Source organism: Microcebus murinus, chromosome 8 (assembly GCF_040939455.1).
Source record: "Microcebus murinus isolate Inina chromosome 8, M.murinus_Inina_mat1.0, whole genome shotgun sequence".
Classification (NCBI taxonomy): Eukaryota; Metazoa; Chordata; class Mammalia; order Primates; family Cheirogaleidae; genus Microcebus; species Microcebus murinus.
In genome coordinates this window covers 96,853,639-96,877,643 of record NC_134111.1, presented here as the reverse complement: position 1 = coordinate 96,877,643, position 24,005 = coordinate 96,853,639, and the positions used below count along the sequence as shown (strand labels likewise).

Here is a 24,005-nt window from a genome sequence, read left to right as displayed (position 1 = left end):
AGGCTCAGATGATCATTAGCATTTTTAGCAATAAGGTATTTTTAATTAAGGTATGCACATTGTTATTTTAGACATAGTGTTACTGAACACTTAATAGATACAATATAGTGTAAACACAACTTTTACATGCATTGGGAAACCAAAAATTTTGTGTGACTTGCTTTATTGTGGTATTTGCTGTATTGTGCTGGTCCGGGAACTGAAACTGCTATATTTTGGAGGTACACCTATATAAATTAGGTGAAAATGAGTATTATAGGCTTTATAAGCTAAGAGCCAAGGGAGACCTTGGACCAACAATACACAGCAATAAATTCAGTAGGGAAGTAGATCTTAATTTACATTCTGAAGGATGATCCAGATTTGAATGTGTAAAGAGAATATTCAACCATATTTAGGAAGGTCTGTTGCAAATTAATGCAGAAGGAACAAATACCTTTCCGTATAGGTAATATGTTTTTAAATATTCATAGCACATTTTTTTCGTTTCAAATATTCTCTCAAGCTTACATGATAATTGCATTTAAAAGACTATTTAGTTGCTGAGTGTGCTACATGTCGTACACTATGTGGGCAGTAATGGTTTGCCCTCCCAACAAAAGAGTGGCTCATTAATGTTTTCTTCTTTGTATCCAGAACCAAATTCCTCAATAAAAAGACAGTCAATGTTTTGAAAAGTAGGAAACTGCAGGAGAAAAGACACTGAATATCAAACTATTGTCATGCCTTTATTAATTATTTTATTATTAAATAATAATGCAAGCTAATTTCAATGATCATTGATCAATTTTCTTCAATACTGTTAATCACAGGTAATGGGACTAGGAGGGTGAGGATCTGTATATTCATAAAAGCACTTATAATGTACGTTCTGTACAAAAGAGACAAAAAGAACAAGGACAGTTATATCTTGGAAGTAGCAAGGCTGTCCTGATGACTCACCACTCTTCAGTCAATCAACCTTCACTGAGAGTAAAATGGATAATTGAAATCTATTGATAATTCCCCAAACTCATTTCATGGAACAGCTTCATCTTTTCCCCATCAACCCATTTTATTAGAACTGACATACTGATAAATTAACCAGAGGAAGAAACAGAACCAGGGTCCAGAAGATAATGCATTAGTTGGATAATCAATCTCTGAAAAAAAGGTAAATTGACTGAAGTTTTTTCATATGTTTTGTAGTGAATCTCTAGGGGTTTTTAGAATCCTCCCCAAACACAATTGCTTCAGTTCCTCTTTGTTGTTGGGAAAATATGGTCACTGGAATCCATGGCTGTGAAAAAGCCATATCATAAGGAAGATATCTATGCACTTATTTGAAAGAGGAACTCATCAATATGTTTCTGATAGTGAGAGACTACCTTTCCCCAGAGCTTAGATGACCATCAGGCAGTGGCAGTTTGCATACATTGTCCTGGTATTTTGTTAATAGACTCCTTTTGTGCTCAAAAGTGTTTTGTTATTATTCCCTTGAAAGTTATATGGTCAGCCTAGCTCTAGCTTCAGAATTATCTTTTCTCTCCCTTCTCCTTTTCTTTTAAGAGCTAGGAAAGTTATCAGATAAATTCACACTGAGGTATTTGTGATTGCATAGCTTAATATAGTGGTGACAAATAAAACCCGTTTGCTGCTACTGCTATTACCCTTTGCCTTGACTGACATTGATAAGTGAGACTATTGAACCTGGACATGACCTCAGCGTTCTACTTATTACGAAGTTCCAAGTGAAAACTATTAATCCAACCAAGTTGGAATGTGAACTAACCCTATGTCACCCTAATTTAATGAGCGCTGAGACCCAGGGGCAGTTTTAATGTATGTAATTTGATTCTCCAAAATAATGTATTTAAAATGATGAAATTATAACATTTTACATGAAAAAAATGGGAAAAAGTTGCTGATGAGGAGGGGCCCCTAGAGTTCTTCCCTGATATCCCTTGAATCATATCTCACACAGGCATTGCCTGATGGCCCCTTCTCATACAACCACTCCTTCCTGTAAGACAAATACAACCACCATTGTTAAACAGAACCATAGGGATTTTCTATGAAATATGCTAATAAATTATTTTATAATTTATTTAATAATTTAATGAATTATAATAAATTATAATTTTATAATTTCTAAACACTAAGTGAAAGGCCTTCATGGTCTCTTTATAATAAATCAAAAACTGTTAATCTATAGGGAGGCAGTAGAATGTGTATCAAACCTAGGCTTGGAATCCAAAGGCCTAAATTAGATCCCAAGTTTCTCTTCTTGCTGTATGATCTTACACCAGTGATGTAACCTCTCTGACTCATTCCTGAAGGTTGCTGTGGTTTATATACTAAAAGGTTTGTGTAACCCCTTGGTACATAGTTGATGCTCCATCAATATTAGTTGATTCTAAATAATCTTTATATAAGGGGAAAATTTGTTTAAATAGAATTTGTTTAAATCGAATAGAAAAATTTGTTTAAATAGAAATTTGTTTAAATAGAATTTGTTAAATAGAATTTAAAAATCGATGTTAACATATCATGCAATGCACCCTCATTATGTTGAATGCCTCTTAGATTTTCCTCTGCTTTGAAAGCATTATATTCAACATTGTATTTCCACAACAGCTGGACAATTTCGATGCATGCTCTGCTTCACAGACTGCAGTTTGATATTTGGGATACAGCGGGAACAAGCCTCCTAATAAGATTCATGTGATGAGAAAAATGAACACCTGAAATATCCTTCCCTTTTTTATGTCATGTTAATTAAATCCGCCTTAAACTTGGACTTATCAAAGACAGCAGACTGAAAATACTTCGGGTTCCCAGAGGCAGAGTTTGATCTTAATATGACATCTGAACAGCTTTTTGAAGTTTCAAGAGCATTGTTGGCCATGACGGGCCCCCTTTCAACTGACTTAAATTTGCTGTCAACAGGGGCACAGATGTACCTGGAGAATGACAGGACGAAGGTCCCTTGATGTTTCATCTTATTCTGTAAAATACACTTTTATCTAAGCCCATATCTTTCTGATGACATGTAATTAACAAAAGCAATTTAATTAACACGTGCAGGGACAGCCATACAAATTAGAAGGCTTTTTCACAATCTGCTCCATATCTCTAAAGACATTTTTATTAATCATAATTGGATTGCTCTTGGACAAGAGCCCCAGTAATACTTCCAAGAAGCTAAGAAGCATTTTCACTGTATTTAAAAGTTAGATATTCACATGATGTAAAATAGGTATAATATTCCTTATTTGTAGAAGTGGATTCCTTAAAGGAAGGAAGGACTTTAAAAATAAATAAAGTAAATTGAAACAAAATCAACATGATTGAGCTGTAGAAGGAAGACGTGAGGATTTCTCCCCTGAAGTATACACGATCTTCAGTTTATAAACCCTCTCTTCTGATCAAGCTGCCTGTTAATGGTTTCAGGCCAGCTTCTGATACCAGAGAATGGCTGAGCCAATGTTTGTCAAGTAGCTAAATGTCCTGTTTATCACCATTCGGTAACAGTAATCAGAAGCATTGAAGAAACAGAGATATTTTAAAGAAAAGAAATAGGCAATTATCTAACTAAAAGTGAAATTTAAAGAAAGCTAATCTGGTAATTCCAAAAAGAATTCCTCAGAGCAAGGGGACACTGGAAACCCGGATGCTAGGAGGGGCGTACTTAGTGGAGACAGGGAGGACGGGGAAAGAGATAGAACTGGGATGGGGCAGTGGGAGGAGAGGTAAAGGAACCTGGTGGGACATATTTGGAAGTCAAGATCAGTAGGACTCTGTGACCCTGAGGGTTAAACAGAAGAATGAACTCTGACTCCTTAGACTAAGCTATTCCTGAAGGGTAGTACTAATGAACCACTGGGAAGGGGGACTGGGAAGCAGAGAGGAGGAGAAGCCATGAGTCCAGAGGCAGCCTAGTTGCAGCTAAAGAGCCAGGCACAAAATTCTCTCTGGGGGCAATTTCACTCACTGCCTAAGGAAACTTGTGTATGTGCTGAGCCCCAGCGACTTCTGGGAAGCTTCAGGGTTGCACTGAGGACAATACAAATAATGAAGGCTTCTGGCAGAGACCCACATTCTCTGCCTTCAGCAAAAGCAGGTCAAGAAGCTGGATGTCTTCTTTTGATGTTAGAGCAACTGGTTCCACACAGAAACAGAGACGTGGGGCTGCCTGTGCTACATGGAGAATTCATTCTTTGCAAAACATCAGCATGGTGATCCTACGTGGGAAATTTTGTTTAAAACGATCAATTATGGCTTATTTTGCACTTTGAATATGATTCAGCTTGTTATTCCAATGTCAGCATTTTCAGGACTCCTGGACTTTGCCCCACTTCTATTAGCCTCCCACACTCTTGCTATATGATGTTTAAGATTCCGATATGTTAGTCGTGTTCTATTCTCCACAGCTCAGTTCCTTGAATGTCCTTTTTGCTATGTGTGAAGAACTCCTGGAAGGATCTTGCGTCTTGCATGCCTTTTATTTTCTTTCTTTCTTTCTTTTTTTTTTTTTTAACCAAAAAGTAGGACTCTAACAACCTAAAATAGCTTAGCACATTTTGTGGAATTGAGAGTAATACTGCACTGCTGGAACTAAGCAAATGGTCTGTTTTGCCGAATTCTTATTGTAATGACCCCAAACTTTCTTTAAGTTATGCATTAAATATTTCTATCCAGAAATGGAAGGGGTCTTGAATTTTAAAAATATCTAATCTGGCATTCAAAATTCTCCTTTCTATCTTTGAGGATTTAATGAGAGACTAGCCATCCCTGCTTCCTATCACTAGCCTTGCAGCCTCCTCTCTTTGCTTGCAGTTCTTCATCTAAGACACCCTCTCAGCTCAGTAGTTTGGTGTAGACACTATGTTCCCCACCAGCCCTAATAGTATCCATCTTTCCTGTATGCTGCCAGGCTCACCCTCTGATTAAAGTTTTCAGCCCTGCCAGTGTCAAAGTGGGAAGGAAGGCTATGACTCAGATACATCTGAACATGAGTCCCCTAAAGTGAGCCCCTCCTTTATGTGCCCACATTTATTAGGCTCATCTCTGCCTTTTGAGAAGGAGACTCACCCCTGAAAAACCCATACCAGAGCTCATAGTTTCCAGGATATAAAGCATCCAAGAAGCAGGTGTATCCCTCAGCAAATTATGTATTCATCTGCATGCATCTTAAAAGGTAGTTGTTTCCAGTAGCTTTTCCCCCCAAAGAAAAGTGTCTGAGAAAAGAAAATTGTCACTGTTTATTCAAGACCAGAGGCATACACAAATACTGTGATACATGGCCATTGAATTCACTGTTCTTCCGTCCAGTGGCAAATTCTGCACTGTCTGCACTTAATGTGCCAACACAAAATAATCCAAAATCAATGGTAGGCTTTAATGCACTCCATATATTTTTCTACATTTGTGTTTCTTCTTGTATTTTGCTTCTTCTCACATTAAAATTACATTCCTTTCACTGATCTTATAAATATGACAGCATTATACTGACTCTAAATAGCAATTAAAGAGAAATTAATCAGCTGTCTTCTATTTATATGTCTAACTTGATTCTGTTTAAACCATTGCTGGTCATTCATAAATTATACTATATTTGCATTTCCTTAGTATTTTTGTTACTCTTGCATTTTTTTTTTACTTGAGACTCAAACTCAGTTATCACATTCATGTGGAAAAAGCTCTAATAAGCTTTCAAAGAATTCTTCAGCCAGCTGACATCTGTGTGATAGGACAGAAGTAGACAAGTGTGGCTTGATACTTCTTTACCAACCCCAATCATTCCCCACACTCTGAATTTTCCTCTGTGCTCATATCCTTGTGACCACATTGAGATACAGTGTAGCTTCCAAGATACAAGCAATTGAGAGGCACAAAGAATACAGTGAGATGTCTTAGATTGTACTGAAGCTGTGTAGTTCATTTCTTAGAATGCACTTTGATCCAGTTAAGATACAAAGTCTTTTAATTGCATATATAAGGACATTTATTTCAAAGAAAGGAGCCCTTTTGTTCATGAAAATCTCCATTTTACGCTCAGTTATATCTTTATGTGACATTTGTCAGTGATGGATGCTCCACAAATCACAGCAGTCCATATTTATTTAGCAGAAATAGGCTTAGTCAGACCAAATATATATTGCAAAAATCACTCCATAAATAAGGACTGTCCTGCCAGAAAAGTACAATTAGTTTATGTGGAGGCTAGTCTTTAGTATGTTCATCATCAGCTATGACCATGTCACCTTCTTTTTTATCTGGGGGCATTCTCTCCCACTGCCTCTGCAGAAGAGAAAATGAATTTGGGGACCATCGCTGTTTCCTTCTCAACACTTCCAACTGGCTATGCCTGTGATCTGGTGAATTCTCCTTGATCATGGAGAATTGTTTTGTTCCAATGGCTAAAAGACTCCATTATTTTCTCAACACATTTCTAATCATCAGTTATAAGGTTTCCAAATTTTAGTAGGTGTCAATAGTATAATACAAAAATGCTTTATATCCAAACAGAATTACAGAATAATAATGAAACATGATTTTTCATACTTTGAAAACCGTTTTCCTTTGTGTCAAAGGAGGCTGATGCACAAGAATTCAGGCAGTCAGCCAGTAAAATCGTCATTAAAAGGAATATTTTTATCTTAACATTTAATTAAACCTTCTGAGAAATGGAGACTAAATCACTAGGGTTTTGATGCCAATTTTTTTTTCAACACAATAATTTTATTTCCAGGTTGTGTCATTGTTTCCCTCTCAGTAGTTCAGTGTGTTTTAAATAGGCATTACACAGTTTCCCTATGAAACAATGGGAAAGTATTTATATCCCAGAGAGGAAAACAAAAGACTACAGAATTCTTAGAAAGTTTGCTATGGCATAGGATAAATCAACATGAAGTTAAGTGTGAAAAATTACACAAAATCTAATGACTTCTAGTCCTGCATGAGCATGTGTATATGGTGTGTGTGTGTGTGTGTGTGTGTGTGTGTATGCTAGACTTTTAAGATATTCTAAAATGTTTAAGTCAGCAATTAAGCATCACTTAAGCTAGTGACTAAACTTTCCAGACTTAAAAAATTTTTTGTAGAATCTTAGATTGCTTTAAGACATTAAAGAATATCTGGCCGAGGTCAGCAATTGATTTCTTTTCATTGAAAGATAAAAGTTTCTTGAGTTCAAGAGGGGCAAAGACAAGATGGCTGACCAGAGACATCAGCTGCCACATCATCTCAGAAAGAAGGAAAAGTTTCAGATGAAAAAGAAAACAATCAAACAAATCAGGTACAATTCTGTGAGAAAAGTGCCAGAACCTACCAGAGATTCCATGGGAAGAAGTTACAGAGCAGAACAAGAAGGAGCAAGATATCAGCAGAGATCAACCTCTAAGAGGCTTGGAGTCCAGCAAAGTGGGTAGGTGGGGTGGTTAGTTCCTCCCTCCCTCCCATCTCTGGCAGTCAGTAGGCTCCGGAGCTGCTGGAGAGCCTTTCTGCTCTGAAGAGCCCAAAAGCTGCTGGCAGCAGTGAACTAGGAGCTTCGTGAGGACAAAGCACCAGGCTGCCACCCCCCTTGGGGTCCCTTCCTGTCACCACAGAGCTGAGCCAAGACAGCAGGCACCATATTGCTTCTAAATCCACTGTGCACCTTCGTTCTCCTCAGGGGGCTTCAGCCCCTCAGTTTTTGCCTTGCTTATTCACACACAAACATTTTCCAACTCCAGCCCAGGTGCAGGAGCCACAGGGGCCCATGGGTCCTCTGGGGGACTTGTGAGACCCCAGAGCCTGGACATTCTGGGCAGGATGGCTTCTGGAGAGAATGACAGAGACAACCAGAGTGCTAGTTTTCCTCCATCCAGACTCTTTGCCTTCCCTTTCCCTCCCCCACCCATGGTTGCCGACAGAGAGGATTGAGCCAGGGCTCTCGAGAGTGACTGCTTCTCTTCTGTTGGTGCATCCACCATACCAAGGCTTCCACAGACAGGGGGCCAAAAAATTTCCTCTTACAGACCTGTGGTGGACTAAAGGATGCTCAGACTGTAGCTCTCTGCTCACTGACCGTAGCCAGAGCTGCTTGCCTGGCTGGGCCATCAGAGCATGGCATATGTCAAAGCAGAGAGACATAAAACCTGCTTGAGCACCCCATAGGCAACTCAGGACCAGCATGCTTCACCCTGGCACAGTCAGGGATTGATCTTCAGGGACTCAGGAAGAGGCCCACAGGCCAGATCCTATACTCCCAGGATTCGAGCATTTACTTGGGGGCATGGAGGGGATATTTGTGAAATAATCCTGGGAAGTGAGGTAGCCCACTTGGGCAGAACTGAAAATAGACTGCAGTGTGGAGCCACAGTGCACTCACAGAGCACCATGCCCCCCACAGAAAAGCCATGATCTTAGTCCAGGGTGGGATTTTGGACAGGGAAGGTCCTAGCCTGCATCACCACAGTGGAGGAGCTCAAACTAAGAGCTAGTTTGAGCGCCTGCCTACAGGCAGACACAAGGGAGACCTCAGAGCAACGGAGTGGAAAGAAGAGCAAAACCCACTCCCAGCAGCCAGATTGTGAATCTCAGATGGACTCTCACCTACAAGCAGATGTTCTGGCTGGATTGGTCCACCTCAGCTCCTCCTTGGTGATTCTTCCCAGAAACCTAGGAGTGGACGCCTACCGAAACAGCTACCTTACCAGCTTTTGAGGAGCCTCAGGGTAGGCTCACCCAACCTAGCCCTGCTGACTCTCACTCCCCACCCACCCCTCCTGTGGTGGAGAATAAGGACTCACCTGGAAGTCCTAGGACCCACCACTTGGGATATTTGAGTGCTCCACCTTAGGGCTTGATCCAGTCACAGATCTCACAGATCTGCAGCTTGTTCCTTCTGGCAAGTACCACCTACTTACAGGGAGGTCAATTTGCAGAACTTGTTACAGCATTTACTGACTCAACCACACAGAGTGTGGTTGATTCTTACCCACAAGCACAACCTACTGTCTCAGAGATTAAATTGGGTGTGCCTATACAATTCATGCTGTTAAGAACACCACAGGGCTGGGGAAAGAGAAAGTTTTCCAAATACCTGTATCTTCCTTCATCAAGGAGAGCTAGGGAATCTGCCCACACACATAGCTCACCACTGCTGTAGCCTACAACCAATTAGCAACTGAGACAACCACCACGGTAAGGATATCTATAACCAAAGCATCTATCTAGAATATAGGTCACCTTCAAAGCACCCATAAGCAAAGCCAAATATTCTTACCCAACATATGGGTAAAAATACATGCACATGTTTATGAGTGAGGGGGAAAAGAAAGCCCCTTCTGAACAAAAGAAAATCCAAAAATAAGAAGTGACAACTGCTCCAGATGAGAAGAAATCAGTGCAAGAACTCTGTGAGTATGAAAAATCAGAGCAAAAGAATGCCTCCAAAGGGGAACACTGGCTTTCTAACAATGGATACCAACCAAAATGAAAAGATTGAAATAAAAGATAAAGAATTCCAAATATGGATTGTAATGAAGCTCAGTGAAATCCAAGAGAAAATGTAAAACCAATCCAAATAACCCAGAAAAGCAATTTAAAATATGAATGAAAAATTCACTATAGAGACTGGCATGTTTAAAAAAAAAAAACAAAAAACAAATAGAGAACTTCTGGAAAACACAATGGAAAATTTTAAGAATAGACTATACCAAGGAGAAGAAAGAATCTCAGGGCCTTGAAGATAACTCATTCAAATTATCTCTGTCAATCAAAATTAAATAACAAAGAATAGGAATGAACAAAGCCTACAAGAAAAATGGATGGCCAAATATAAGAATCATAGGCATCTATGAAAGTAAAGAAGAAAACATACAAGGGCTAGAAAACCCATTTGAGGGAATAATTGAGGAAAACTTCCTTGGTCTTGCTAGAGATTTAGATATCCAGGTACAATAGGCTCAATGAACACCTGGGAGATTCATTGCAAAGAGGCAATCACCAAGACGCATAGTCATCAGACTGAGAAAAGTCAACATAAAGAAGGAACTCCTGTAAGCCATGAGGTGAAAACATCAAGTAACTTACAAAGGAAAGCCCATCAGGCTAACTGCATACTTCTCAACTGAGACCTTACATTCCAGAAGAAATTTGGGCCCCATCTTCAGTCTTCTTAAACAGAACAACTGCCAACCTAGAATTTTGTACCCTGCAAAACTAAGTTTCATGTATGAAGGAGAAATAAAGGCTTTTCCAGACAAGCAAACACTTAGGAAATGTATCAAGACCAGACCTCCCTGCAAGAAATACTCAGAACTGCATTATACATAGACAACACAATAGATATCCACCAGGTAAAACCACCCAAAAGCTAAAGCTCGAAGCTCATATAAAACATATTGCAAGAGGTAAAACAGAGTAATAAGGTACTATCCAAAAGGATGAAAGAACAGCACCCCACGTATCAATTCTATCAATTAATGTAAACTGTCTGAATGCCCCACTCAAGAAACATAGGCTGGCTGAGTGGATGAAAAAATACAATGCTAAGTATCTGCTGTAACCAGGAAACACATCTAACACACAAGGACTCATACAGACTCAAGGCTAAGTGATGGAGAAAAAAATATTCCTTGCAAATAGAAACTGAAAGAAAGCAAGTATAGCCATTCTTATATCAAATAAAATTTATGTTAAATCAGCAATGATAAAGAAAGACAAAAATAGTCATTATATAAAGGGAGCAGTTCAATGAGAAGACATAACAATCCTAAATATTTAAATACCTAATACAGGAGCACCCAGATTCATAAAGCAAATATTACTAGACCTAAGCAAAGATATAAAGAGTAGCAACATAATTGCCAGAGACTTCAACTGCTACTGACAGAACTGGACAGATAATCCAAGCAGAAAATAAGTAAAGAAACACTGCGCTTTAATGGAGCTCTAGAACAAGTAGGCCTAACAGACATTCACAGAATATTTTACAGAAAAAATACTGAATATACAGTCTTTTTCTTATATGCACATGGAACATTCTCCAAGATTGATCACATCTTAGTCCACAAAACATGTCTCAACAAATTAAAAAAAAAAAAAATGGAAACCATGCTATGTATCTTCTCAGACCACAGTGGAATAAAACTAGAAATCTACTCTAAGAGAAAAACTCACTTCTATACAAAGTCATGGAAATTAAACAACTTGCTGCTGAACTATTATTGGATCAAAAATGAAATTAAGATAGAAATGAAAAAAATCCCTTGAACTGAAAGACAAAAGGAACACAAGCTATCAAAATCTATAGCATTCAGCAAAAGCAGCCATAAGGGGAATATTCACATCCTTAAATGCCTACCTCAAAAAGACAGAGAGATTATTAATTAACAATCTAATGACACATCTCAAGGAACTAAAAAGGAAGAGCAAGCTAACCCAAAGCCAGCAGAAGGAAATAAATATCTAACATCAGAACAGAACTAAACAAAATGGAAGACATAAACACAATATAAACAGTCATTGAAACAAAAAGTTGGTTCTTTGAAAAAATAAATAAAATTGATAGATCTCTTGTTAGATTAACAAGGAATAGAAGAGACAGGACTCAATTAAGCTCAATCAGAAATGAAAAGTGAGATATTCCAACTGATACCATAGAAATACAAAATATCATCTGTAAATACCATGAAAATCTATAAACAAATAAACATAAAAATGTGAAGGAAATTGACAAACTCCTGGAAACATACAACCTCCCAAGATTCAATCAGGAAGAAATACATCTCCTGAACAGACCAATAATGAGCAGCAAGATTAAAGCAGTAATAATAAAAAAAAAATATTCCAACAAAACAAAGCCTAGAACCAGATGGATTTACAGTCAAATTTTACCAGATCTACAAAGAATAGCTGGTACCCATACTACAGAAATTACTTCATAGCATCAAGAAGGAGGGAATCCTCCCCAACTCTTTATATCAAGCCAGTATTGCCTTGATAGTAAAGCCAGGAAAGGACATAACAAAAAAGAAAACTACAGAGCAATATCCATTATGAATACAGATGCAAAAATCCTCAATAAAATAGTATCAAACCAAATTCAGCAATACATAAAAAGAAAAAATCCACCACGACCAAGTGGGCATCATCCCAGTGATGGTTCAACATATGTGAATCAATAAATATGATTCTCCACATAAACAGAAGTAAAAACAAAGAACTTACTACCATCATCTCAATAGATGCAGAAAAAACATTCAACAAAATTCAGCACCTTTTCATGATTAAGAAAACCTCAAAAAATTTGGCATAGAATGAAGATATCTCAAAATTATAAAAGCCATATATGGAAAACACACAGCCAACATCATACCAAAAGGGGAAAAACTGAAAGCTTTCCTACTAAGGGTTGGAACAAGACAAGGGTGCCCACTGTCACCACTTCTACTCAACATAGTGCTGGAAGTCCTAGCCAGAGCAATCAGGCAAGAGATAAAAAGTAGGGGAATCCAAAGTGGGAAAGAGGAGGTCAAACTATTGCTTTTTGCTAATGATATGATCTTATATCTAGAAAACCCAAAATATCCACCAAGAGACTCCTAGTATTGATAAATTCAGTGAAGACTCAGGTCACAAAATCAACGTACAGAAATCAGTAGCATTTCTATACCCCAATAACACTCAAGCTGAGAGTCAAATTAATACTCAATACCATTCACAACAGCTACAAACAAAATAAAATTCTTAGGAATATGCTTAGCAAAGAAGGTGAAAGATTTCTACAAAGAGAACTATGAAACACTGAGGAAAGAAATTGTAGATGACTCAAACAAATTTAAAAGCATATCATGCTCACTCGTGGATTGGTAGAATCAACATTGCGAACATGCCCATACCACCCAAAGTGATGTACAGATTCAATGCAATCCTTCTTAAAATGTCAATGTTGTATTTCATGGATCTAGAAAAAGTGATTCTATGCTTCGTTTGGAACCAAGAAAGAACCCATGTAGCCAAAGCAAACTTAAGCAAAAAGAACAAATCTGGAGGCATCACATTATCAGACTTCAAAGAATACTAAAAAGGATAAAATAAATTTAAAAGCACATTCCTTTGGACAGTGCTTACACCATTTGCACATGATGACACATATTTAAATATTTGTTTAGAATCCTTGAGTAAGAAGATAGACATGAGTGCTTGCCCTACATTGGGCACCCCAGGCTCTGTGCAGTCTCCAGACAGCTGAGAGCATCAATGTCTCAATATCTCTGCATATCCTAACTTCTCTGAGTCCAGCTATTTGGGATTGGGGTGGGGAAAATGATAAATTTCTGTTTATAAAGAAGAGTAAATGTCCTGTTCTGATAACTTATGTGGTTAATTTTAAGCAGGATTCTAACATTAATCACAGTGCATACATTAATCAAATACAGCATTTTGTGTGTGACATTTCCCTCTCTTAAGAGCTTTGAGGATGTTTCACATCTTTGTGCTTACAATGATCAGAAAATGAAATGTTTTGATAGTATAGGACTAGAAAGTAGGGATCCTACTCAACATTAAAATTCTTTGTTACCTTTTTATAAAATTCTTGTGGGAAATAAAAGCCTTGCAGAAATATAAAATATCATTGTGTGCACAGATATAACTTTTTTCTTCATAATGAATATGTCACATAATTTTTCAAATTCACAGATTTTTGTTTGGAAACACAATCATTGGAAAGGAAAATTATACATCTCTATTACATCAAATAAAATAGACTTTGTTGTCAAATAACAAACAGTTACTCAGTACCAACAATATACTGGGAGAAAATTGTGATATAGAAATTGAATAAAATACTTTAATACTCATATACATTGGGAAGGAAAAGACTTGCATGTACATTCCAATATTCTGAAATAGAAATTTTATTTTCATTATAAATATTTCACAAGAATTATGAAATATTTGACATTGAAGTGGGGCTTGGTTTCAGTTAGATCTTGATGGCTGGAGAATATTGATGAAATGTTCAAGGGGGAGGTGGAGTGATGTGAAGAAAAATGTTTGCATCACAAAAGCTGTGAGATGCAGCTCTTCAGTAAACCAGTAGATTATAGCAGAGTAGAATAATCAAAGAAAAAGCCTAAAAAAATCACCTACATTGGAAAAAGTGCAATATCTTAGTCATTGGCACTTAATAACTATTCATTGTATGATTAGCTGAATTAGGATCTGTCTTGAATGCCAGGCCATTGTTTAGCAACAAGCCCATAAAATTTTGGGCCTCACCTGCAGCAAATACTGTCCTTCTTCTGCGTTCTGTAGGGCCCAGCTAGTTCCTGATAGTTCTAGAAGATCTATATTGATGTTTGTTGGGTAAACTGAGGTTAAGGTCTTGGGATAGAATTTTATAACATCAGTAATATTAATAATAATAATAATGCTAACTACTCTTTGTGAACACTTAGTCATATGCTATCTATATTCATTATTTCTAATGTCTATAAAAGATCCTTCATTATGAGTAGGAATAACACCCTTATTTTGTAGATGGGAAAATTGAGTCACTACAGGTGAAGTCGCTACAGGTAAAAAGAAGCCTTGGCTAAACAGGTAATTAATGGAAAAACTGAAATTTGAAACCAGGTTTGTCTTCAAAGCCTAGACTCTTATTATTTATTCTGGTTTCAGTGAGCTAGATAGATTAAAGAGGTAAGGAGTAGGGGAGAAAGAATGATAAGAGAGAGAATTAGATATGAATGGTTAGGGCACCTGTGTATGTCAAGCCTTCCCTAACTCCATTCCCAAGTATCCCTGTATTAATCCATTACAGCTTCTATAAGAAAAGACTGGGTAACCTATAAACAACAGAAAGCTATTACTCACAATTCTAGAGGCTGGAAACTCCAATATCAGGGTGATGGCAGATTCAGCATCTGATGAGGGCTCATTCCTCATAGACTGTGACTTCTTGCTCTATCTCAACTGGAGGAAGGGCAAAAAAGTTCTGTCAAACTTCTTTTATAAAAGCACTAACCCCCTTCATAGGGGTGAGACCCTCTTAACCTAATCACTTCTCAAAGGCTTTACCTCTTAATACCAACACATTGGGGATATGGATTTTAGAGAGACATGAACATTAAGACCACAGCAATCTTCATCTCTTTTATCTTCTAGCATTTTACCATGTTGATATCTTCACAACACCTACCACATTTGTAACTAAATGTGTATTTTAATGTTTCTTTACTTATTTAAGCTTTCAAGCTCCATAAATGTGAAGACCAGTTCTGTATTACTCACCATTGTAGAGAACAAATTAAACTTTGGAGAGCAGACTGTAAGACCAAAAATAGATAAAGAGGTATTCCAGATGGCACAAAAGTTTCAAGCCAGGTAACTGGGAGGATTGTTGTGCTATCAACTGCAAACAGAGAAGTCAGAGAGTCGGGTTTCTTTTAGGCACCGGAATCGGGGAGGAACGGAGTTTGAATGTAGAAAGGAATAGTCCAAGATGACAGCACGAGATCCAAGAGTAACAACTAACAGTTGGAAATATGAAAAGTCAGGCTCTGGAGAAAGGTCAAAGCTGGAGCTACAGATGAATGAGTCATCTCTACAGGCGGCCATTAGTGCCCCAAGAGTCCTGGAATGACTAAGAAACAATGAAAATGATTGAGGGGAGTGAAAGAGCAACACACAAAAGGCCAAATTGTAGGGAATACTTAACACTGGGCATCAGAGGAGGAAACACTAGTTTAAAAGGGAGACATGGCTCCCCCACCTTCCCTGACACCTCCCGGCAACTCAGATTCCTCCTTCAACACTCTGGTCGAGTGTAAAAGTCTTTTGTCATCCCTTCCCACAGCTAGAACTGACCACTCCATCCTTAGTGATATCTGACCTGGATTGCTATTGATCAAGGCACCTCTTATCCTTTATTACAGTCCTGTGAGTGCTTGTTCTTTCTCTAATAGAGTTTATTCATCTTAATGTTCCCAGCGTCTAACATCAAAAGAACTCAATGACTATTTACTGACTGAATACTGACTGAAGCAGGAAAGTAGAGAAGGAAGAGGAAAATAAGAATGACATATCATAAATAATAAACAAAAGAAGAGGAATTGTCAAATGTGAAAATGTCAAGAAAATGTTCAGATGGAAAAGATACTGTCTAAATTTTAATACACTTCTGATACTAAGAACAATCATGTATCCATTGCCCAATCTGTTAAGAGGTTAGCTCTTTACAAGCATTGTCTTATTTGATCCTTGGAACAATATTCCGAAGTGGTTTAGAATTAATAGCCCTCATATAATAAATGCAAAAACTAAGTCCCACAGAAGTTAAGTGACTGTCACTCAGTAAGAGATGGGATGGAATAGAATTTCAACTTTGCCTCCAAACCTCTGCAACTAATCATAAGTCACTGTCTTCTCCAATATAAATTACCTTAAAAAAATATAAGGCACTGCCTAGAAATATTTAAGACTCTTTCTGAGTTACAAAGCATCTATTTGTCCCTCTCTGTCTAATATCGATACTAAATTCCTGCAACTTGGTTCTCTATATAAAAAGGAATGTGACTGTCACATGGAGCAAAAGGACCTTTCTTCCTTATTTAGGACACTCGTGAACTTTTAAGAGAATAAGTGCCATTATTACTTCAAACTTAAGAAGACATAGAACATTCATTATTAGCTCTTCTTAAATAAGTAAGCCCACAACTAAAAATAGCAGATAAATAAATGAGCCATCGAGAGCCTGGTGAGGTTTTCTATCCCCCAGCCCCTCAGAAAGTGACTCAATGGGGAGATTATATTCACAAAGCCTCAAAATCATTAAACTCTCAAGCACATATTCTTGCTTCAAGCACTCCTCTTCTTGCAATGATTTCTCCAACCCATTAAGCCAAAAGCTTTTCACAGGTTGGAATTGCTTAACATATAATGCTAAGTGGTTTATTGAAGCCTGCATTTTTATTATCTTTGCTTATTTGGCTGTTCATGTATTTGGGAAATGGAGAGGCAGGAGGAGCAAAGGGGGAAGGAGAAGGAATCACACAATGTTTGGTGTAGAAGGGGCTTTCAGTTCTCTTGCTTTGATTGTTTACAAAAGGCAAATGGAGGCGGGAAGCTAGTGGCTGACTTAACTACACAGATAGCTAACAGTGAGTCAGGACTGGGACTCAAACCCCCTGACCACCTATACCAGGGCTCAGAGAGGGATGGATAGATGTGTAGACCATTATTTGGTAGAACCTGAGGATAAGAAACTGTAATTTCACCAACATGCAATGGAGCACTGCTTCAGTGTAGGCTCTAAGATCTAACGGCCTGACTCAAATTCTAGGCCTGACTCAAATTCTAGTTCTGCAATAGCTAGACAACTTATTCACCCCTCTAAGCCTGGTCAAGGGGAATAACACTTAGTATGATAGCTAACTTTTAGTGGGCACTTACAATAAGCCAGGCATTGTTGTAAGCACTTCACAAACATTAGCCCTTAGATTCTACCTCACAAGTCTAGGAGTTTAATTCAGATAAAGTATGTTAGGACTTTAGTCCAGAGAGTTTTCAATAAAAGTAGTAGTATTTGGCCAATGATTAAAGAATATAAAGATGTTTAATAATTAATAATCTACATATTAATGAAATTTATAGGGAAATACATCTTATTTTAATTATTGATCTAATCATATGAACTGATTTTTAATTATGATGATAAAATTGAAATTTTAAAGATACATAGTGAATGAATACTCTCCCTAGACAAAGAACTCTCTCTTCAAAACATTTCTTCTTAAGCATTGAAAGATTTAATTTTTATTTTAAATTCCAGTTGATTACTCATCTATTTCTGTTTCCTCAAAAGCAAAGATGTGCCTTGGGAAGATACCCAGTATCCCAAGGGACATGAAATAGCCAAAAAAGAAGTGTTTCTAGCATTTTCCATTGAGTGAGTGGGTCCATAAATCACTTGACATTTTCCTAACTTCTCAGATAGGATAGAACAGGGTCTTTGTAAATTATTAGTTGTCATTAATTGATATTTTAAAAATAGGTGCAAAAACCCAAATATCCTTAAAGTAGAAGGCTTGAAAGATTCAGCTATCTGTGCACATTTCCCTCTGCTAGAGAAGTTAAACGCAGGTGAAAGCCCACCGGTAGGCAGCTCTTCTCCCAGCCAGCCTCACCCACAGACAGCCCCTTTCTCATCTGTAGGAATCTCAAAGTGTGAGGTGTCAGACTGATGGCTTTTGGTACCTCCTCCTTCACTTCTCAGTTTTTTTACCAGGAAAATGTGCCCACTCAGCCCACTATTTTCCTGAAAGCCCCAGGGGAATTGTTCTGAACTCTGTCCCCTACCTAAGGCTGACCTAGGACAAGAATAAGTCAAACACTGACAAGTGACAGTTGCTTTTTTCTGTTGGCATTGTGTTGCAACCATGGTAGCATATACCCTACATATATTAGAATGTATACAGGGTCTGGGACCTGACTTTTGAGGGTGAGCTTTGGAATGACTAAGAAGTGATTCTAGTCAGAAGATTTATTAAACTGCATTGTGAGGCATTTTATTAACCAGTATGATCGTTTGATGCCTGTATTAAATCTCTAAAGTTATTATGATGCAGAATTAATAGTTTAAGTGCTTTGTTGTACTGATGGGCTTTCTGAATTCTAAGGGGAGGCAAGGAGCAGAAACATGATGACATCAGTTTGTCTCATGGTCACTCAAATAGAAGTAAGAGCATGCTTTCCCTTGAGAAATTGAAATACTGATAAGACTTGCCAAGCAGATCAATTAAATTGTATAATTTACATCACATCCTCGTAGGAGGAAAAAAATTTCCCCTCCTACAAGAAAAATGTCACCTCAGAGTTTCATTGATGGAAAACTAACTTTAACATGGAAGTCCATAAAAATGTAGTTTTATTTATAACAATTAGATGCATATAAGTTTTCAGAAACACACCCCAAATCAGACCCATTGGTATGAGCATGGAAGGCAGCCCTGTTAAGTGATTTCACACATAGGTTTTGTTGTCTTCAAGATCAGATCCAAAGTCAGGCTCCAAACAACTTGGGGCAGAAACCCCAATCTGTCTGAGTCTCAAGGTCTTCATCTACAAAATGAGAATTTTCGTAAAGATCACTACCTTCAAAATAATTCCTACCTTATAGCATTGCAAGAAAGATTAAATGTAAAAGTAAAAAAACTATATATATGAAAATTCTAGCACAATTCCCGGAAGATTCTAAGCATGCAAAAATAGTATCTGTAACTATTCATACTACAAAATGCATAACTAAAATTACACCTTAGACCAGAATCTTCGCTAAAGAAAATTTGCCTTAACACATCTAAAATACTCTCAATCCTCTAATTTCAAGCAGAAGGCACCCAGCTTTTATTGTCCTTTGCAGTTTCCTTCAAATAGTGAGAATAGAAACCCTGTTCTGAGAGTATAACCTTCCATTTGCACGTTTCAGTGTTTCACACATAGCATCTCACTGAATGCCCCAGTGATCTCACCAGGTGGATATTATCATGCCCATTTACAGGTGTGGAAACAGACTCAGAGTTAAAGTGATCTGCCCAAGGTCATCCCAGGGAGACCGCCTATGCCCATGTTCTTACACTTTATTCTACGCTGAAATTAAAAGTAAAGGACAATGGGGGATGTGGACTTAGACCCTTTTTCTATTGTGAATAAAAGTCATCTAGGTCAATGGTCCTCAATTTTTTGAACCCAAAATTATTTTGCATTTTAACAAAAGTATTAGGGACCTCGAGAAACTTTTGTTTATACTGATTACCCTTAATGCTATTTTCCATATTACAAATTAAAGCTAGGAAATATTTTTATTTGCATAATTTTCAAATAACAATGCAAATTTTAAAATAACAATACCTCATTATTTTAAGAATAATTTCAAAACAATGATAAACACATTAACATAACATTTTTTATACAAAATATTTATGTTTTCCAAAATGAAACCTTTCAGTGAGAAGAGTGACTTCAATTTAACATGTTTGCAAATCTTCTTAATGTCTGACTTAATGGAAGACAGCTGAGCTTCCCTCACTGCTTCTGCAGTCTGTTGTGCTATGACACATCATGCACCATCTGAAAAACTCCACTGAATACTCATGAGACAACGAGAATGAACAGGACAAATAACGTCTTAGTACTACTGTAAAAATAGTTTGCCCACTCCACCCTCTGAAAGATCTCTGGGGCCCTTAGAGGTCCTGGTCCACACTGTAAGAACCAAAGTTTAGGTGAAATCTTTAAGAGAACTGAGAAATTCCATAGCCAGTATTTGTCTGCAGTAATAACCCATGTTCATCATTCAATTATTTCCTCATCCACAAAGTGTCTCTTTGTACTATTCCAGAAAAGAATGATGAATATTTATCATCACTAGGTAATAAGAAACATTGAGTGGGAAAAGGTTTAAAAGTAATGTTATAATACTCATCTAAAACAAAATGATATAGAAATCTTTTACAATTATATCTGATTAACTCTATACAGAGACAAAAGTTAATGTATCTCTATCTTTACAAAACAAGACGGTCCTTTGTTGTACAAATGAAATGTAATTGAAGTTCCATCCTATTTTAGTGGCATTAACCAAAGTGATTAAATTTGTTATGTTGCTTAAGTGAAAGTAGTAGTCAAATATGAGCAGACATGTACCCTAATAAAATAGAAGGCACTAGAAAAGCATTGGGAGTCTTAAATAAGGCAAGAAAAAAAATTATACAGTATTTGAATAATGTAAAGATGCATTTTAAATTGAATCATTTGGTTATTTATGATATTTTATCTTCAAAATATTTTGGCTCCAAAATATGCTTGTTCTTCCTTGCTTTAAAAATCTAAGTCCAGAAATAGGCCTTTGTAATCATATTTGGTTTTGTCAATATTCAAATTCCTTTTGCTTAATCATACTACTTCTTTATAGAAAATGGTTATTTGAATACAATTTACTTATTCCTAATACTTATTAAGCTTAACTTAGTACCCTAGGTATTGTAGAAAAATCATATCTTGTTTCAAATCTATACTATTTATTTTTTTGTATTTCAGCATATTAGCAGAGCTGAAATACTTAAGAATCAATATCACACCATAAAGAAAACCACTACATTTTTTTAAATAAAAAAAAAAATTCAAAAAGAGTATGGAAGGACACTAACACTAAATGAAGTTTAATCCCCATTGGCAATTGAGCCAGACCTCAAAGCAATCATGTGATTGTAAATTATGCAAAAGTCACACATACATTGACGTTTCCAGGTGTTGGACTTGATGAGAGAAGAAATATCAGAGTTAACATCCATATGTTCTCATCAAGCCAGTTCTTGGTTGGATATTTTACATATTCATTCTATAGTTGCTATTATCCTGCAAGTCTTTTCTAATGTGCAGATGCTCCTAGGAAAAGAAAACACCTACAAGTTTTGTGGGGTTTGTTTTGTTTTGTTTTAAAGAGCTGCCTGATTAAACAGAAAGCTTTGCTGAATAAGCACTGAGGTTTTTCTCTCTGTTTGCCCAGGTTCTTTGCAGCAATAGCCTGCTTGAGTCAACAGATTACTGGTTGCAGAATCAGAGGACGCCCTGCCAAATTGGTTTTGTAGAAGACAAGTCTGAAAACTGTGCTTCTGTAAGTATACAGAATTCTCAAGATATTATCTGATAAAGTTCCATAATTCATTAAATACACGGCTGGAAAGTATTCTTTTGAAACTACATAACTGGCTTATATGGACCATTAACAAAATAACATACAGACCTGATATTTTTCTACTCTCTGCAAGTTCATTTCAACAGGTAAATTAATCCGATAAATTCTTTGAAAAGAAAAAATAAAGTTTATATTTTCAAAAATGGCTGAGAAAAAGTTTCAGAAATAGAACTGTTTGATGAGAAATAAAAGAGCATCCAACAGCTCTCTTGGATTCTTTTCAATATATAATATAATCCCTGCTAGTAGGTATTTTCCAACATGAAAATTTTCCACCGTTCTTATGTTATCATCATTATTTGAAAATCTTTTCAACCTAATACACAGGCATGCATTTCAATATGTTGGAGCTGAGTTTTACATACAAAGCCTTCGTTTTCAAAGAAAGACATGTTCCTCTAGAATAGATAAACAATGTAATTCCTATAGCTTAGAATGTGAGTATATATTGTTATGAAATGTACTTCTTCCTATATATTCTTCAAAAATATATGTTTCATTTTGATTGAAGTCACCTAGCTCCTATAGGGTCCTGATTTCAGAGATTGGGAAAGAGTGTTTCCAAAGGGTAGAGAAATGTAATGTAATTCTCGTGACTAAATTGAGAGCATCAGCTCTGAGCTATTCCTGGAGGTAAGTTGCATGCCAGCATTTCTGTTAAAAAAGAAGGAAGCTTAAAATGGGATAGAGAGGCTTTTTATATATATAATGAGCAGAATTAAAGAACCAGAACCGGCAAACAGAGGATGTAAAATATTTCACACTGTACAAGAAATGCAGCGTCCATTCAACACACTTAAGTCAATCTCTTTGTTTAAGCAAATGATTATAATTCTTCTATTTTTAGTACTTTTGATCCCTCATCCAGAAAACTGGTTGCTAGCTAAGAATCTCTGGGGAAAACAAAAAAGGATTAGGTGACAATTAATTTAATATTGATACTTTGTTTGCAAATTCAATCCTGAGTTGGAAAATTCAGGCATTTTCTAATACAGATCTCTACACAGCTATACATTGTAAAAGGGAAAGAAATGGAGGGGAAAAGCTATCAGTGGACACATTTTGGTCAAAGTTGTCACTCGAGTGGCTCCTATATTTAAAAAGTCTCCCGCCTAAAGAACTCACGAGACTTGGGATGCTAAATATTGTGTAGTGAAAGGCAAAGAGTTCTTCTCTAAACTTTGTGTTTTGGGGCTCTGGATTTCAGTTCTACAATTAGAAACGCTAACTTTTCCAAATGTAAGAACTACTATTGGCTCTTTCTATATGCAAGAAAACCCCCTCTTCCTGACCAATCCCCACAGAGTCAAATTTAGACTTAAAACTATATGGCTTTCCTAACTTTTGTCTCTATATAGTGTCTGATGACAACAGTGAGGTTGAACTGTTTATCTTGTGTTTGTGGTTCTCCCTGTTCTTTCCAAAAGAGGCAAAACCTATACACAAACAAAGAGCACATTGGAAGATTCATTTACTACCAATAGTTTATAATAATTTGAACTTGCACAAACATTAAAAATTAAATCTAAAAAACTCCAACTCCTGGGAGTAGAGAGTAGAAAGGTGGTTACCAGGGGCTGGGGCCATAGTGGTGGTGGATGGGGGGAGAGTGAGGAGATGTTGGTGAAAGGATACAAAATTTCAATTATGAGGAATAAACACAAGAGATCTATTACACAGCATGGTGACTGTAGTTAATAACAATATTCTTGAAAAATGCTAAGAGAATAGATTTTAAGTGTTCTCAACACAAAAATGATAACTATGTGAGTTAATGCATATGTCCATTAGCTGGATTTAGCCATTCCACAAATACTGTATATTTCAAAACATTTTGTTGTACACAATAAATATATTTGATTTGATTTTTCAATTAAAAAAATAAAACAAGATGTTTAAAAAAAAAATTGTACAAGACTATAAACCTAAAAGAAATTTCAGGATCCCTATGAAAAACTAGCCCTAATCTCTCAACACTGTTCATAGTCACTTTTCCTTAATTTCTAAACCTTCTTTCTTTCTGGTGTGGCACAGATTTCTAAGCTGGGTAGATGAAAGTTAAGCCTCTAGAGTTGCACATTGCTGAGAGAAAGCTATTAGCTACTGGAGAAATAGAACTGTATTATAGAGATTGTGGACCAGGAGAAAGAACTTGGGAGCAAAATAGGCACACAGAAAGAGTAGCCAAAATGGTCAGGGAAAAAGTATTTAATTTCTTTCCAAAATCATTTCTCCACATCAGCATGAAAATAAAAGTGTAATTTAAAGGGGGATA

The 24,005-nt window shown here is 36.8% G+C and overlaps 1 protein-coding gene across 6 annotated transcripts in view; it reads left to right on the top strand.

Annotated features, from left to right (window-relative positions):
- SPHKAP (SPHK1 interactor, AKAP domain containing) overlaps positions 1-24,005 on the top strand; it is a 156,918-nt gene that overhangs the window by 46,415 nt on the left and 86,498 nt on the right. For all 6 annotated transcript variants that reach the window (XR_012920628.1, XM_012749459.3, XM_076006002.1 and 3 more), the window contains one exon: positions 21,542-21,649. Coding sequence is in view for 5 of the 6 variants with exons in the window: in XM_012749459.3 (XP_012604913.2) it covers positions 21,542-21,649 (108 nt within the window). In the remaining variant the exon portion in view is untranslated. The remainder of the gene's footprint in view (positions 1-21,541; positions 21,650-24,005) is intronic.